Genomic DNA, 17197 nt, shown 5'->3' with positions numbered 1-17197 from the left:
CGAAATCGCGCGCATTTACAAGGCCCTAAAGCGTTTTGCTAACTTGCAAGGATCCATCTGTTATAAGGATGCTCAAAATAAAGAGATGAATCTCATAGTTTATTAGATATAATCCGTGTAAAGTTTGCTTATCATTTTCGCATAAATTATGACCTAAATTTGGAAAGCGCTGAATTTCTCGAATTGGGTCTTTGCGATTTTGGTGAAACTCTGTTCAGCGCAAGGCACTAATGCGCGCTATGTGTAGCCGAGAGATTTTCACGAAAAAATGCCTGCAACAGCAGATTTTCGACTCAGACCTCAAAGGGGCGTGGCGTTATAACCACGTGACATTTACTCCGATCGCCAAATATTTTATGTTATATTGTAGATTGATCTATATGTTATCCATTCTATGTGTTAGACTTACGATAAAGGTAAAGGTGGGGATACCAGAGAGCTTCAAAGTAGGAGGGTACCCCCCCAAAAAACTGGGTCGAGTCACCTTAAGTACTCTATAACAGCTAAAGTAAAGTTTACACATGGGATGCAAGCGTGGACTAAGTGAAACCTAATAAAGACACCTATAATTCGTAGGTTATTGGGTCGCCCTATGTTACCTCATCCCCAGGCCCTTTGCAGTAAAAGGAGACGGGGAAAACAAAGACCTTGGGAACGAGATTTGTAGAGGTTATGCTTGCATAACATGTGTAACCTAGACAACAGAAGAATCCACCGTTATAAATATGCCAAAGGCAAGTGCAGCACTTTACAGGTTCATAGCAAATTCCTCGCCGTTCACGTCGGTTGAGAACAGAATCTGGCCACAAATAGTTCATCAACCAAAACGGGAGCATGATGACCAGAAATCCTGTAAAACAACAGAATTTTTGTGTTAAGTACAGTTTATAATAGGCAACGATGAAGTAGTCTTCCTATTTATATTCAAGACTAAGAGACGGGAATGGGTGTGCAGCTCGAACTATGGAGCCTGAGTGTTTAAAGCCGTCCAAATAACATACAAAGTTCAATATCATAACTAAAGAATAGTATACAGATATTCCTAAATAAAGTCACTCAGGCTAAACTATTCACGTGCGCCTCCTGATACGAAAACCCAAAAACCCAATGGGAAAAAAATGGGAACGTATTCCCCAACCGATGCGGTCGCACATCCTCTGGGGATTAAAGGTAAAAAATCAATCGACAGATGAATAAAGTAAGATATAAAAATAGAAGTTGATCATGATAGTTCGAGAGCTGAGATGAATACATTACAACTGTCAAAACCTTATATACCTAACAACAATAGAGTCAATTAACGCCATAACGGCTCACGTGCGTTCATACCAATAGGAAAGTATTTACATTCTCTGTCACTGCCACTACGTTTAGCTCCGCCGAATGTGAATACATTTCTTCGCAGCCGTTATTAGGGTCGTCACACAACGCTCCTCCCCACAAGTGGGGAAGAGGGTTGCGTGATGACCCTGATAACGGCCGCGAAGAAAACTAGCGATGAAGAGCATAACACACTTACTGTAAAACCGCATACCTAAGTGCGGGTGCGCGAGGGAAAAGTGAGGGGTGGGGGGTTCCTATTTCCAAGTGTACCCAAACTTCTACTTTGCTATTCCCCTTCGAACGCCTACAACGTAGACTAGGATACTAGGATCCGGCTAGCCTTAATTGTGTGCATTAATGCGACATCTATTTATTCATATGCTTCAGTTCACCTTTTTAAACCCTTAAAATCTCAAATCTTGTGATACGCGATTGTTAAAGCGGTAGGCGATCGATTTGGGGTAGGAGGCCCTAGGACTTTGTGACGAACGAGAGCGCGCAGTAAAAAAGGCCGTGCTTTTATGAGAGAGAGAGATTAACTTCACTTTACGGTAATCACAATTTTTATTTTTCAGTTGCGTTCTTTACACGACTTATCAACCAAGGTGGGAGACAAACAACCGAACGTTTATGCGAGGAAGTGTACGCGGCAGGGACGAAAAATTATTATGTCCTCACATTTTCACTTGTGGACTGTTGGCATCTATACGTTAAAGAAAATCCTGTGTTCTGATTGGCTTTCCAAGTGGCCAGGAAGGGTCTTTGTATGTGCTATGGTTCAATTTTATCGGTGGTTTAAAATTCATTTTCCTTTTTTTCAAACAAATTCATTATCATACATTATCATGTAACCCAAAAACAAGTAAGAACATAAAATTAAAACCAAAGATAAAATTGAACCACAACATACACGTTGTTATAAAAAAAGTAAAATACAAATAAAAATAGACAAATAGGAATTAATTACAGTGTAGCCATGCAAAAGACCTTTTGATAATTTGATAATCCTGTAAACACATTTGCAGTACTTTAATCTGACATCAGTTGAGTTAAGCAAAGCTTAAATGGCCACTGATGTTTTCTGTTTCATTCCTTAGTCTGACATCCCTGATTGTAGTAGAACGTTATTGCAATTAGGTTTATATATGCGTTATTGACTAAGAGTGAGGTCAAGATTGATATTGGGTGAGTTCTTTTTTGCGTTTTTATTGACTGAGACACAAAATCGACGCCAATAAATACGCAAAAAAAAGTAAGAGGCCAATATAGATCCACCTTGACTGAACAAGCTTGGTCTATAGAGAGGAGAAGTGTGACGTCACGTTACCATGGTAGCAAAATTTCTGGATGACAACAATAGGGAGTTTTTGAAACGGTGCCGGCGAACAGCAAAAAAAACAATAGGTTTAGAGTGGCAAAAAATCAACGCTTTTCTGTACATTTCCTAGCCGTTGTTGCACGACTGCACAATGAAACTTCCTATTTCACGCGCCCGCTTTATGGAGTAGGTGAGCACAAGACAAAAAGTTTCTTTTTCTTTTTCTAAACTTAAATACGGTCCTTTCGGATTTAACCCAGAAAATTTCGCCAACATTTGACAAATTAAATGAAAGTGAATAAGATCGATGAAGTTTGAAACAGTGCGAATTTACTTTTTAAGGGAATGTTCGGTTTGTTGTCATCCCAAAATTTTGCTACCATGGGAACGTGACGTAACGACTTCTCCTCTCTATAAAGACTATATTATACGGCCAAAAAGGACACAGAAAGATCTTTTCTTGCGCAAATAACGCGAGAAATTCCGAGGAGATACGCAAATAAGACAAGCCTTCCTTGCCTGCTTGGTATCCAAGCAAAACACAAGATTCACTTTATCTTGCCCGCTTGGGATTTAGCCATATAATAAATATGCTTAATTGACCAAGCATGACATCAAAATGACAGGACGTTGGCCTTGCTCTTTTTCTGCATTTTTTATAAGACCTCAACTTCGGTCCATAAAAACGGAGAGTAAAAACCTTGGCCAATATTCAGCCATCTTGATCTCTAGACTTTGGTCAGTAATGCATTTTATGTTTCTTCTTCAAACAAACTGGTTTCAATATGGCTGACCGGGCCTGAGGCGGCCATTAAACTTCCTATGGAGAGGGGTGAGATCAAGAGCTTTGAAACTAGTATTTTTCTCTAACTCCACCACGCTTCTTTTATCTCTCCGCCAAGATTTCAAAAAAAGTAATTTGTTCCCTAAGACCACCTAATACGCCACTGTTACAATTACAGACCACAGTTTACACAATGTAAGCTGGTTAACTCAACCAGTGGCCTTGGTGTCTCCTATACGTCTCACAAAACAAAAACTACACAATCTTTAACAAATTCGAGCACTGCAACAAGTTAAACTCATCACTAAAATGTAATCATACACTGGTACAATGTAAAACATCTCCATGTACCAGTTTTTTCTTAGACTATTTGCCTAACGAGATAGAAGCTTAAAACATGTGTCAAACCTACCCGTTGTAAGAAGAGCAAATATCCCAAATGACAGACATAAATAGTACAACTCAGGAGCATATCCTTGCTAAACAAGAGAAAGAACAAAGGAGAATTATTTACAGTGACTTTAATAGTGTACCTCGCTGCAATGTCAGGATATGTTAGTAGTAGGCCATGTGACTGAAAGTTTGTACTACCTGAGGTGCTGTGTTCAGCGTGTAAAGAAAGTAGTGTCCGATAGCCCGGGGCTAGTGGATTTTGCTATCTGGCTAGTGAATTCTGTTTTTAACTTGCCCAACGGGCAAGTGATGTTTTTGGAGGAATCTGAACATCAGAAGAACTGTGAAATCAATTCTGCTCATCAAAAAGCTTTTGCCGTGGGGCTAGTTGAAATGACTTGTGGGCTAGTAAATGCTAGATTCAGCTTGCCCGAATGACAAGCTGTAAAAATGATTTTCTTTGCACCCTGTGTGTTTGGGTTAGAGAATGGAGCCTGGGTGTTTTTGAATGGACTGTGATCCAATTTTTTTCCTTTCTTGGGGAGTTGGGGCCTAAATTTGTAGGATTTGCTTTGGTATTACTATTAAATTCCATTAGGCCACTTTCCTTCTACTATCAGGATCCTTCAGGGTTTTTCTGGGGATTTTGTTATGTAAACTTTGCAGGGAGAACCAAATTTAATAAACTCCGGTTTATTGGCAACTATTGAGAACACCTATGATTGTGAGGATGTTCCCACTTCCTGCATGCTTATATAACTTAACAAATGCACTTGCCATACAGTTGACTCCTGATAACTCAAACCTCGTGCTAACTCGAACTAAAGTTGATTTCTCTTGGATTTCCTTTACACATTTACTGTAATTTCACCCATGATAACTAGAACCTCCCGCAAACTCGAAGTAATTTTTGTTTCCTTTCAGGTCATTTCTACATAATTTTACCCTTGATAACCCAAACCATGTTTTAAGTGCATAACAAGTTGAAAAAGAAAAGCATTGTACTGAAGTCTGAAACATTGAATTTAGAGAGATTAAGCATCGTGTTTACTGCAAACGTGAATTTGTACCACGTGACAAAGTTTTCCATAATTATTACTTATCGTTTACAGTTCATTATAACTACACGAAAGTCCATAGATTCACACTAATTCTTTCCATAACAATAAATTATTTGAAGCTGTTTTTATCTGCTCATTTCTCATTTTGAAAATTTTACAACTTGAATCTTATGTTTGCCGGTTGCCGTAAACACGATGCTTAATCTCTCTTTTATTTCAAAACAACTGTGTCAATTCTTTGTCTTTACTTTTATGTCACTCCACTTCAAATTCAGTTTCCATCCCTATATATATTAATCAAGATTTGTTGCTTAATTCCTTTTTCAAAATAACAATTTTTATGTCATCCAATGCTGCCTTTGCAGTAGAGAGTGCATGATACTTGCATTCCCTTCCCATTCCCCATCCATTTACTTCTTTCCCTATTTCCAGTTATTTGCCTTGCACTCGAGTTCCAGGTCACTCAAACTTTTTTTGGTCTCCCTAGAAGGTTTGAGTTGTTGGAAGTCAAACTGTACTTTTTAACTCTAAGGTTCCCATAAAAAACAACAAGAAGAAAACACTCACACATAATTCAGAGGCAAATGTTGATGCAAACAGTACCATGCCAAGAATGAGGGATCCAAAGCCAAAGAAATGAAATGTAATCTTAAGCTGCCATGGCACAGGTTCCATGATTGCGAATAAAAATGTAAAAGCTGAGAGTAAAAATAAAAATGGATCTGCGTTGACTCCACATGTTGCTGCACAAGTTCATGTTACAGTATTTATGTACATGTATAATGTAAGCAAAAACACAGGCTATGACTACCTCCTTCCCCCTCCCCAAGGGAAAAGCAGTCCCCACCCCTGTCCCCCAGACAATGTTGTTCTTTGTTGAGTAAGGTCAAATGAAAATAACAATGGATAGTGTATTTTGTAGAATGGCATGTCATGTGCATGTTGTGATTAAACAAGGTGTTTAGTTGGGTTGCACTTAATTTAAGAAAGCTGCATGCACTCTACAATATTGAAACCAGATGGGGACGGGAGAGGAGGGGGTGCTGCAACTACTGTGCGGCACAAAATTTTTGCGGGAGTTTATTTTTGTGGATTGGCGATTTTTTGTGTTTTGCAGGAAATAATTTTTGGGAATAGGACAGAATTGATTTTTCTTGCTGGGAATTAGTTTTTACGATTTTTAGAAAGTACCCAGTACATAGCATTGATAGTATTTTCCCTTTCATTAAGTGCATGTGATAGAAATACATATTTTCAAGCAATAAACCATTATTTCGTTGTTTCTGAATGAAAGAGACAAGTTGTGATTGAACAGACACGATTTCTTAGTACTGTATTTTTTGTAGCGAATTTAAGTTAGAGAATATTTACTCTGGAGTAAATTTTTGCGGGAAAAATGTTTGTGGTCATTTTTATTTGCGGGAACTTATTTCTGCAGATCGCTGGAAAAATCACAAAAATTAGAACCTGCAAAAATTTCATGCCACACGGTAGCTTCCAGGATATGGCACAAAGGACAGGATGCAATGAAGTGGTGAGCTATAATCAACTAACCTAACTTTTAATAAGATATTTTGCAGCACATGCAAAATAAGCAAGCAAAAAGTTAAAGTACATTAAGCAAATCCACAATAAAAGTCATAGCCATGCTACAAGAAATTTTGTTGCCAATTTGCAGGCAGTTAGAATAATTTGTTGTCTGTAAATTTCAGTTGGAAAGTAAATTTTTAGACCACTGTCAAGCCCTGAGCTACAACATGTAATAGCCACAAATCAAATATAACCGGATACATATTATTAGCTGAAAAAAATTCCTTGTTTGGTGAAAGAAACTCAGTGCCGTGTTGGACATTAGCACTACAAAAGAAACTGTCAGGAAAGAAGATGTGTTTTTGCACATACATTTATAATTTTTTGCATTATTTATGCCAAATAACGAGGAAGTCATTAAGAAAATGTAACCGGTATATTGAACCTTACTACAAATTCATAGTCACAAGTCAAAATTTTGCATATCACAAGGACGATTTGGCATGAAGACCTTCAATTTATTCTTGGGTGGGTAGAAAACAAAGACCTAAGACCCAAAAACGAAGACCCCTCAAAATCACTTATAAATATCTAGAAATGGGTATCTCGACCTTAGATGTGTAAGAAACAACAATATCTTCAATTATGCAAAATTTCGACCAGGGTCTTCGTTTTCTACACAATCCCCCCGGTGTGTAGAAAACGAAGACCCCTTTAAAATCACTTGGAAACGGCTGGAAACTGCTTTTAACGACTTCTAGACACTAAAGGAGTGTAAGAAACAACACGGCCCCTGACGACTTTTAATTATACAAAACTTCGACGAGGGTCTTCGTTTTCTACGTAATCCCCCCGGTGTGTAGAAAACGAAGACCCCCCCTCAAAATCACTCGGAAAAGGCTGGACACTGCTTTTAACGACTTCTAGACACTAAAGGGGTGTAAGAAACAACACGGCTCCTGATGATTAAACCCATGAAAACATTAAGATCTCCCGAGAGACGTAGTTATTTAATGTCAGAAGAAATCCAAAATCCATATCTTACAATGTATGTAATATTTTACTAATTAAATACATATTGACTTTTCTATGGAAAGTGTTTCTGTTTCATTTTAGTTTTACTTTGTGGAATTCATCATTATAATACTCATTAAACTCGTGGTACAATTAAACCCCGTTAATACAGACACTTATAATTAGGAGACCATAGAAAGTGACCATAGTAAGCGGGTTCAATAAGGAGAAGATGCAGGACGTTTCTTTTCCTTGGGACAACGCTCCCTTGTGCTTGCACTCGTTGCAGTTTCTCACATCCCTCCTGTGTGATGTCTGTGATGTTTAGAGTAGAACTCAAAAGATGTGAAGAGTCGATTGGGGAAGCGTTTCTCTTCTGTGCAGGGCTTTTCCGAAGGACACTGAAATAAGTGGCTGGAGTGTGTGATTTTCATTAAGAGTTTGCAAGACCACAGGTACTTACAGGGGTTACCGGTTTCTTTTGGTACAAAGTTATTTCAATACAAGTTTATTGACTGAAGTTGTAATATAATTTCACGTACAAAATACTTGGCTCAAAGAACAAAGAATATTCACACAAAATGTGTTTTCTGGTTTGCGCGCAAACTGGCCGTGATAAACTCTCGGAAACGTTTCTATCGTCAGTAATAAAGACGTGACTGAGAGCAGAGACTTAAAACTCGTATTTTTCAGATAAAAATGTTGACGCTGATAGAAACAAGGCTGGGCATTAACCCCCCGACAATCTTAACATCTCCTAGTGACAATTGACATGGTTATCTAATATCATGAAACGGGGCATTTTGATGGCGATCACGGACATGACTTTGTTGAACACTTTACAGCAAAGGATGATTCTGTAGAAAACTCAGACGAAGACCCTGGTCAAAATTTTGTATAATTGAAAATCGTCAGGGTCGTGTCATTTCTTACACTCCTTTAGTGTCTAGAAGTCTTTAAAAAAAGTTTCAAGCCGCCGTTTCCAAGTGATTTTGAGGGGGGTCTTCGTTTTCTTCACACCGGGGGGATTGTGTAGAAATCGAAGACCCTGGTCAAAATTTTGTATATTGTATGTTGTTGTTTCTTACACATCTAAGGCTGAGATACCTGTTTCTAGATATTTATAAGTGACTTTGAGAGGGATCTTCGTTTTTGGGTCTTACGTCTTACGTCTTACGTCTTCGTTTTCTACCCGCCGGGGTGATTGTGTAGAAAACGAAGACCCTGGTTGAAGTTTTGTATAATTGAAAATCGTCAGGAGTCGTGTTATTTCTTACACCGCTTTAGTGTCTAGAAGTCGTTAAAAAGCAGTTTCTAACCGTTTCCAAGTGATTTTGAGGGGGCTCTTTGTTTTCTACACACCGGGGGGATTGTGTAGAAAACGAAGACCCTGGTCGAAATTTTGCATAATTGAAGATATTGTTGCTTCTTACACATCTAAGGTCGAGATACCCGTTTCTAGATATTTATATTAAAGTGATTTTGAGGGGGGTCTTCGTTTTTGTGTTTTAGGTCTTAGGTCTTCGTTTTCTACCCACCCATTTATTCTTGACCTCATTGATCGTGTCCGCGATGGAAAACACCTCTTGAAAACCCTGGGAAATACCATTTCCGAGACTCTAAATTTCAAAATGATGCCGCAGCCCTCGAGAACTTGTGCCTTTGATGCGAGTTCCAAAGCCCTCTAGTATACATTATCAGCCTACTACTTAAAAACTTTTGACAGCCCTGGGCTCCCCCCTCTCCAATGAATGGATGAAGTTTAGCTGTAATTATTAGAATTTCCAGAGGTGTGTGGGGTCTTCAGTGGAAGTTATGGATATGATCTGGACCTGCAGATTGTTTTTCAAAATTACGTGGTTAAAAGAACACCAGACAGAAAAAATACACTATACCTATCATAGCGAATGTAAAAACAATGCCTGCAACTGAGATGTTGAGCAAAGGTTCATCACAGGTCCGAGAGCCTGGAGGCCTACAGCAAATAATAAAAAAAAAGCACAAGTAACTAATGTAGTGATTTTGCTTTAAAACGCGTAGGCTCCAGCTTATTGGCCACAGGTAGTCGATCCATTTTCTGGTCATTATCTAGCCAAAAAGAACCAAACAGCCCAAAGCACTGTTTATAAGTCAGGCACTTCCTCATGTTAAAGCTTCTGAAGTTCAGGCACGGCCAGAAGGCAAAATGTTGATACTTTTACATTTCTCTTAGTTCTCCTCTCCAATTCTTTTGCAATTCTTTCCATATTTATTTTTTTGGGATTGGGCTGGGCAATAAATTACTATGGGGCTTCCACTCAGGGGAAAAAATTCAACAAAAATTGTAAGGGTTGTGAATTAATAATTTTTCAATAGAAAGTGCAAGGTACATGTATGGGTAAGTAGTCAATTTTCTGGTCAATCTTAGATGTTCATTTTGCATTTTTTTCTCTGGCCTGTTTGCCTGATTCATGCTCATAAAAGATCTCTTTTTCCTGCTCGAGTTGTAGGTGTCAAAAATAGTCTATGACCATCCAAACCAATGACACCACAAGTAGTAAAAGGGATGGGGATCCTCATGGGCAGATATGGGCATTTGAAGGGTAAATCATGGGTTGAAAATAAACCCCTCAAAAACTGTAGAGTTTTTGTACCTGCTAAGTTACTGGCAGTTCGCCGCCTGCGTCACAGACAGAACTAAATTTCTGGTTAATTCCACCTGCAAAACAGCATCAATATCTTCGTTCTGGGCCTTCAAAAGTGTACCAAGGTTGTCATGATTTGCATGTCATGGTCGATTTGCCAATCAGGTTGAAGGAAAAATTGAAACAAATTTTCAGTAGTTAATTGAGTCAGTTGTGGGCTCAGAATAAGGATATTAACACTGCTTTGCGGACGTTACTGACCAGGGTTAGGTTAAATGTATGTCTGCGATGCAGGCTAAGGCAGTCTCAACATACCATGAAAAGGAATTAAGGTTTAATACAAGGTTACCTATAAAAAGATCTTTTACAGGTCAAAATTAAATTCAGGTAAAAATTTTTTAACCAGGTGATTCTTAATTTCCTTTGTCTCCTAGCCCTAAATATTCATGAAGTAGGACTCGAAGACAAAGGAAATTGAGAAGCAACCTACGGTTAATAACAAATTTTATAATTGGACACTTTCTATGACCAATTCAATGTCCGCATTAACCCTTCAAGCCCCAATATCCAGAAACAAATAATATTCTCCAAACTGATCTCCATAAATTTCCTTTAAGAATTAGTTGAGAGAATTTAATAAAAGATCCAGGCATTATCTCTTTGGTGATCATTTTATTAATTCTCATAACCCTCCCTCTTGACTATGTATGGATGTTGTTAGGAGAAAACTGATGTTGGTCACTATTGGGACTCAAAGGCTTAACAGGGTTAATGACTGTACCCTAATTACTATTAGAAACCTTCCGATTGCAAATGTTTCTCTTCCTATTTTGACATGAATACAAAACTACAGGAATGATAATTATAATCTGACATTAGGTATATTTGAGTAAGATCAGCTGTTATTTGCAGGTTAATATTTCTTACATTTTACATGCGATTTTGATTATTTGCTCAAATGTTGAGCACTCATGGATGTGTACTACATGTATTAATTGAGATTTATTTAACAAGTTAAACAGTTATGATCACTCAAAATTTGCCACTTTAGAACAAGAAGGAAACTGGAGCTGAAATGCGTGCCACAATAATATTTATTGTTTCTGGGATCGCTACTGACAAAATGCTGGTCAGCTACAATGTATTTGGCCAAAGTTGTTTTCCTGTCTCTTGTAACAGTCCCAGAAGTCATTGCAAAAGTAGACTTCATCAATTTTTCTTCTTGTTTCTTAAGTAGCCAGTAGAACCTATTACAGTCAAGGCAGGTCAAGCGTACCCCTCAAGATTCTATTAATGAATTGATTATTTGAAAAAATGAATCCGTTAGTCGTTCCTGTAACTGGTGTCAAATTCAATGCAGCAGTTCTGCATGCGTAATGAGCACTGAATATTTTATGAGAACTCTGTATTTGGTCAGATTGAAAATCTTGTAACAGTCCCAGAAATCTTTGCAAAAGTAAACTTGATCAATTTTTCTTCTTGTTTCTTAAGTAGCCAGTAGAACCTATTACAGTCAAGGCAGGTCAAGCGTACCCCTCAAGATTCTATTAATGAATTGATTATTTGAAAAATGAATCCGTTAGTCGTTCCTGTAACTGGTGTCTAATTCAATGCAGCAGTTCTGCATGCGTAATGAGCACTGAATATTTTATGAGAACTCTGTATTTGGTCAGATTGAAAATCTTTGAATGGATTAAGTTTCTTAGAAGACATTTACATCAAATTCAGGAAAACGGAGCAGGTAGAAATTATTTCATAACTGCCTCGCGTGTGAATTCAGGGCTCATTACGCATGCAAGAATGTAGAAATCAATCTGAGATCTACGACTACCGACGGAGTCAACTTTCGAAGAATAAATTCATTAATGGATTCTTGGGGGTTACGCTTGACCTGGTTTGACTGTAAGCTGGCTTGCTCTTTATGGCCTTCTTGTGTCTTCCAGCTGGTTTTACATGTCTTTGTCAAGTCAAGTTTGACACCATCTCAAAGAAGAGAATCACTTCTAATGGTTAACAGCTCTTTCCAACTATTTTTTCAAACTAAAATACATATTATGTTACTGTAAATAAGTAGTCAATACTTACAGCTGAATCACATATACTTGTGGTATAATGAACATAAGGGCAAAAAGTACAACAGCAAGTCTCCTGTTGAAAAAATGAGGTTGCAATTATCTATGCAATAAATTTTATGAAATTTAAAACTAATTGAATATTGTTCTCAATTCATGCAAAAAAATGTCTTTTTTTGCCAATGTATTTAGCACGAAAGTACTAATAATAGCCTCTTTGCATGACTGTGATCACGTGATCAACTTTCAGTAAACATGAAAACAGTTCACTTATGAAAAATTTTTGTTAGCACAAGCTGAAATAGCATATTAAAATTAGGTAACCTGAGCATTTTCAGCCGTATATCTCAAAAGCAGCGATTGCAACGGCTGCCGAAAGTTAGAAGCATTTGTATGAGAAAAACAACTTTTGCCACCAAGTCACGCTCGCTTGGTTTTTCATACAAATCCTTGTAAATTCTAAAATTTTTAGACTGTACTTAAATCTTTCCCTTATGCGCATTTATAGGGCTAAATTGCCTGTTAAGAATTAAAAGGAGATTTGAGCCCTGTAAGGAAATATTTCATGACAGTTTTGAAAATTTTGAAATTATAAGGATTTGTATTGAAAACCATGCAAGGGTGACTGGTTGGCAAAACTTGTTTTTCTCATGCAAATGCTTCCAACTTTCAGTGGCCATACTGCAATCGCTACTGAAAATTCTCAGGTTACCTAATTTCAATATGCTCTTTCTGCTTTTGCTAACAAAATTTTCCAAACGTGAACTGTTCTCGTTTTTACCGAAAGTTGATCACGTGATCAAGTCATGCAAAGAGCCTGTAATTGAGGACACTATACTTTAATATCTCCTTCCAGTGATGGAACTCCCATTTACATGACTTTGCAATGTAGTCATCCGAGCCGCGTGAAGGTTTGGCCATTTTGCAAAGCAATGGAAGTACTTTCATTTCTAAGTCACTTTAAGACCGTGACTGTTGGTGTGCGGGGCAGAAAATAACGGCCAGTCAACGGACAATGCCCGGCCTGATCGCAGACTTGACCAGTCAAACTCTCATCTTGCCAGTCATTTTGACCAGTCATTTTTGGACACGAACATTTTTTTTCCCATATATATAGTCGTCGCTTAATGCTCTATAGCGCTGTAATGATTTCTTTTTCTTTGGCATTTTTTGCCGCTTTGCACTAAAACCTTCTAAGAAAAAGAACGCCGCAATAAATTAATTTCATGTCGTAGCGAAACAATAAACTGAGTTATGGAGTAACGCAACATTGCAAGTCGTACCTTAAATTTAAGCTAATCGAGAAGGAACGTCGTCTATCTCGGCGCTTAATTCTCCTTCTTGTAAACAACTTTATGCAAATTTCTGTTGAAATTTGAGCCCTTTGCGATAAAGTGTTGCATGATGACCCGAATGAAAGCTCTACTGTATTTTATTGACTTCTGATAATAAACACGCTGTTTGTTGAACAGACTTTTCGCCAATGCAAATCAATTTCTTTGCTGAAAATATTAGCCACGATTCTTCTTTGTGGAGGAGACTTTCGATCGCGTGCCAGGCAAGGAAAATGATCAAGTTTCACTGATGTTCATTTCGGAACATCAAGGTAAAACAAATTGGGCAGATTTGTTCTTTAATAACCCATTTTTTTCTCGTAATTCCTAAAGTTTGTTGAACTGTATGTGTATTCCACTTCCTGAACCTTGAGAGTTTGAAAACGATTTACACTTCACTTTTTACCTTTAAAGACTTTAGACACCGCTGTGCGATGATACTCAAGACAAACACGCAAAAGCTGCGGAAAGGAACTCTACAACGTGCGAATGCATTTTTCACCAAGTTGCTGTCAGAAATGTGAACGTCAACGCACTAAAAACGATCTATTGCCAGCGTAATTCGATATTCCTTTGGCAAAAAAAAAATGATAGTATTCATCATTTGACCGGCCAGAATCGGGGTTTGTCCGGGCTAAAAAATATTTGGCCGGTCATCATGACCGGCGACCTGCTGTCTGTTATTATTTTCAGCCCTGGTGTGGCCCTGGGAATTGAACTCCCGACCTCTCGCTCTGCAGTCAAGCAAGCTACTGACTGAGCTATTATCCTGCTGTGGTTTGAGATCTATAAAAGCTGGTGAATACACACAACTATAGCTTGCTTATCCATCTGTACCTCATACGACATAAGCATACAATACTTTCTGAAGTTGTTGAGGGATGGGTGGGGGGGGAAGGGGGCAGGGATTTCTTTCAGCTATTATAAGCGTGACTCTCCTGCCCAGCCACATGTACTTTCAGGCAGAACAAAAAAGAGCACAGCGAAAAGTACTTCCCTAACTGTTTGATCCCCGCCTAATGGTTACTGCATATACCCAACAAATTCAATAGGTGTCAGCCCTGACTCAAATCAAAAAGGAAGGAATCTTTTATAGATCGTTTTCACTGTCATGTAACAAAAAATTAAATTGGAAACCGTCCAGTGGAAGAAACCAAGAAAAGGAAATGTTATAGAAGACTAATTTATAAACAATTTGTCCAAGTCTCAGGTCTTTGTGGCCCATAGTTTCTGAGTTATTTGGCGAAACTTTTCACGCACCTTTGTAGAGCTTAGTATGGAGACGCCATATTGGTGCACCGTTTTGGTGCACCAATATGGCCGCCGGAAATCAACAAAAACATCGGGAGTTTACTTTTTCTATAAATTAAAAGCTCTTTCTTTTCACTCGAGAACTAGCGTATGTAAGCATAAACATATCTTCTAATACTTGAAGTGGTTATATTGCTGAAAATCAAGAGGACAGACTTTTTTTCAACGAGACAGCATTCCTATTTTGGTGTCACGGACTGTGAAAACTCGGAAGTTCAAATTGCTGTATTTTCGAAACGAAGCACTTTTTGTTTATCTTCAACCTAGTGTAAATAAGAATTCGTAAAACCTCGCTATTCTGACTTTACAATTTGATGACGTCACAGTGAAAACCATCTATTGGATCAGGGCTCAACAGTCGTTCAATGGACAGTGTCTTGCCAAGATGACCATGCATTTTTGTCCGCATAAGCTTTCGATTTCACCAAAACTAACAAAATTCAAGTTAACTTACGCTGCTCCTCGGGAATCTTTTGGAAACCATCTGGTAAAGTGATAAGCGCAGTGAGCAACAAAGTAATACCACATTCTGTACGCTAAAGTCGGTCCCTTCCACCATTCAAGATAAAACTCAACTTGTAAACAATCGCGGATAAGCTCCTATACGCACTGTATTCTACATTTTCCAATCAAAGCTTAATTTTACACCCTAAGAGACCTAAATAATCCTTAAAATTGGCTTGATATAGGAATTTATCAAAATGTCTTGATCGCGAAGAAAATATTTACGTCTTCATGGGAACTAAGCTACTCTGGAATTTAGCCACCTATGATGTGTCCCATGATTCCTTACACTACGTTCAGCTTGTTTCTCACGTCTGATTGGTGTTTCTTTTCGTCCCTGCAGAACAGGAAATTTTTTTTTCTTAAACTCAAGACTCCATTTATACTGAAAGAGAGGTTGAAATTGGATTTATTGATAAACTTTAGAAATACTTTGCAAGGATCTCATGCTCTTTTATCGCTTCTGCGTTTCGATTAGAGGTCTGGGCCCGGTTGCATAAAACGTCCGTAACAACTACGGGTACACGTACGTGCACTCGTAACTTAAGTCAGTTGCATGAAATCACTTAAGTGGCCCACTTAGGGAATTCACTCAAGTGGTTGCACTTACGATTTTCGTAAGTGTTCACTTAAGTGTCGTTTACGCAACAGAAATTGCGGGTGTTGCATAAAATGTTTTTTACGGGAAAACTAGCACGTAAATCTACGGGACCTATGTGGGTCCCGTATCGTCACTGTTTTTACTAAATTTAAAGAGATCTTTTACTGAGAAGTGAAAAAAAGGTATTTTTCTTTACGTAATTCGTTCTAATGCGCTTTGTTAACCTCTGATGTAGATTTTTGTGAAAAAAGAAGACGAACTATCATTTTCAGCAGATATTGAAGAAAAATAACGTTTGCATGCAAAATTGCATTTTTTGAGAGGCTTAAAACGGTGTTCGAAACGACTTTTAACTTTCTTTACACTCACCGATGGTTAACTTAATTGAAAAAAATAGAGTGAGTCAAATTAATAATTAAAAGCACTATAACAAAGTTACGTGTGCCCTTAAGTGAGCCCGTAAGTTACCACGTAAAACAGAAATTTACGAGAGTGCTAAGTGTGCTCCATCCAACACCCCTAAGTGTACCCATAACGGATTCGTAAGTTACCTACTTAAGTGAGCACTTAAGTGCAGGTTTTATGCAACCGGGCCCTGGGTACTACATTGTTGTGCTCTTCCAACATGGCGGATCTAAAAGGCAGTGCACTGGTTATTTTGGCCGAAGGTGCTGAAGAAATGGAAGCAGTGATCACTACAGACGTGCTTCGACGTGGGAAGGTATCTTGGCGTATGTAACCGCTTCTAATAAGTTTGTGGGTGGGCTATTAAGGGAAAATGAGAATGCAGTTCAAAGTATTGCCAAATATATTATAAGCTTAATAATTATTTGTAATTCGGTCAGTGTAAGACGCAGACTGCGGACTGCAGACTGCGGACTGCGGACCAGGGGTAAAATGCAGACTTAGTGTAAAATGCAGACTTCAGACTAAGAGTAAAACGCAGGCTGAGTGTAGACCATGGGAAATTGTGATCGATTTGTTAAGTACATGTAGTTTCTCACTGTTGAATCATTCTTGGTTCAATAACAGATTTCATGATTGAAATGACTCCATATAGCCCATCCAAATCAGCTGTTTAATTGCGCTGGAAATACCTCGCTTGTTAGGCTACACAAACAGCTGTAATCACATTAATTTTCTGTTATTTTGTGTGTGGACAGATCCTACAGACATTTTGAGACAGCGTGCATACATTATTTATTATCATGCTGTATATGTAGATATACTTGCTTTTTTGTGCTGAATCGGCTCCATTAGTATACAAGGTATATACAGTTGTATAATCGGTCAGTGTAAAATGAAGACTGCGGACTGCAGACTGCGAA

At 38.2% G+C, this 17197-nt stretch overlaps 2 protein-coding genes across 2 annotated transcripts in view; one reads left to right on the top strand and one right to left on the bottom strand.

The window, feature by feature from the left end:
• Positions 1 to 567: 567 nt before the first annotated feature.
• Positions 568 to 15348, bottom strand: LOC140936418 (uncharacterized). Its single transcript, XM_073385888.1, has 6 exons — positions 15219 to 15348; positions 12133 to 12195; positions 9319 to 9398; positions 5447 to 5577; positions 3838 to 3904; positions 568 to 850 (listed from the first exon to the last, which is right to left on the bottom strand). The coding sequence occupies exons 1-6, from the start codon at positions 15290 to 15292 to the stop codon at positions 591 to 593; spliced, it is 675 nt and encodes a 224-aa protein (XP_073241989.1). The 5' UTR covers positions 15293 to 15348; the 3' UTR covers positions 568 to 590.
• Positions 15349 to 16494: 1146 nt separating this feature from the next.
• The window catches only part of LOC140926598 (uncharacterized), a 51673-nt gene continuing 50970 nt past the window's right edge, over positions 16495 to 17197 (top strand). Inside the window, exon 1 of the mRNA XM_073376326.1 lies at positions 16495 to 16590. Within this exon, the coding sequence (XP_073232427.1) occupies positions 16495 to 16590 (96 nt within the window). The remainder of the gene's footprint in view (positions 16591 to 17197) is intronic.

Source organism: Porites lutea, chromosome 1, assembly GCF_958299795.1.
Source record: "Porites lutea chromosome 1, jaPorLute2.1, whole genome shotgun sequence".
NCBI classification, from domain to species: domain Eukaryota; kingdom Metazoa; phylum Cnidaria; class Anthozoa; order Scleractinia; family Poritidae; genus Porites; species Porites lutea.
This window is presented reverse-complemented; position numbering and strand designations above follow the sequence as displayed.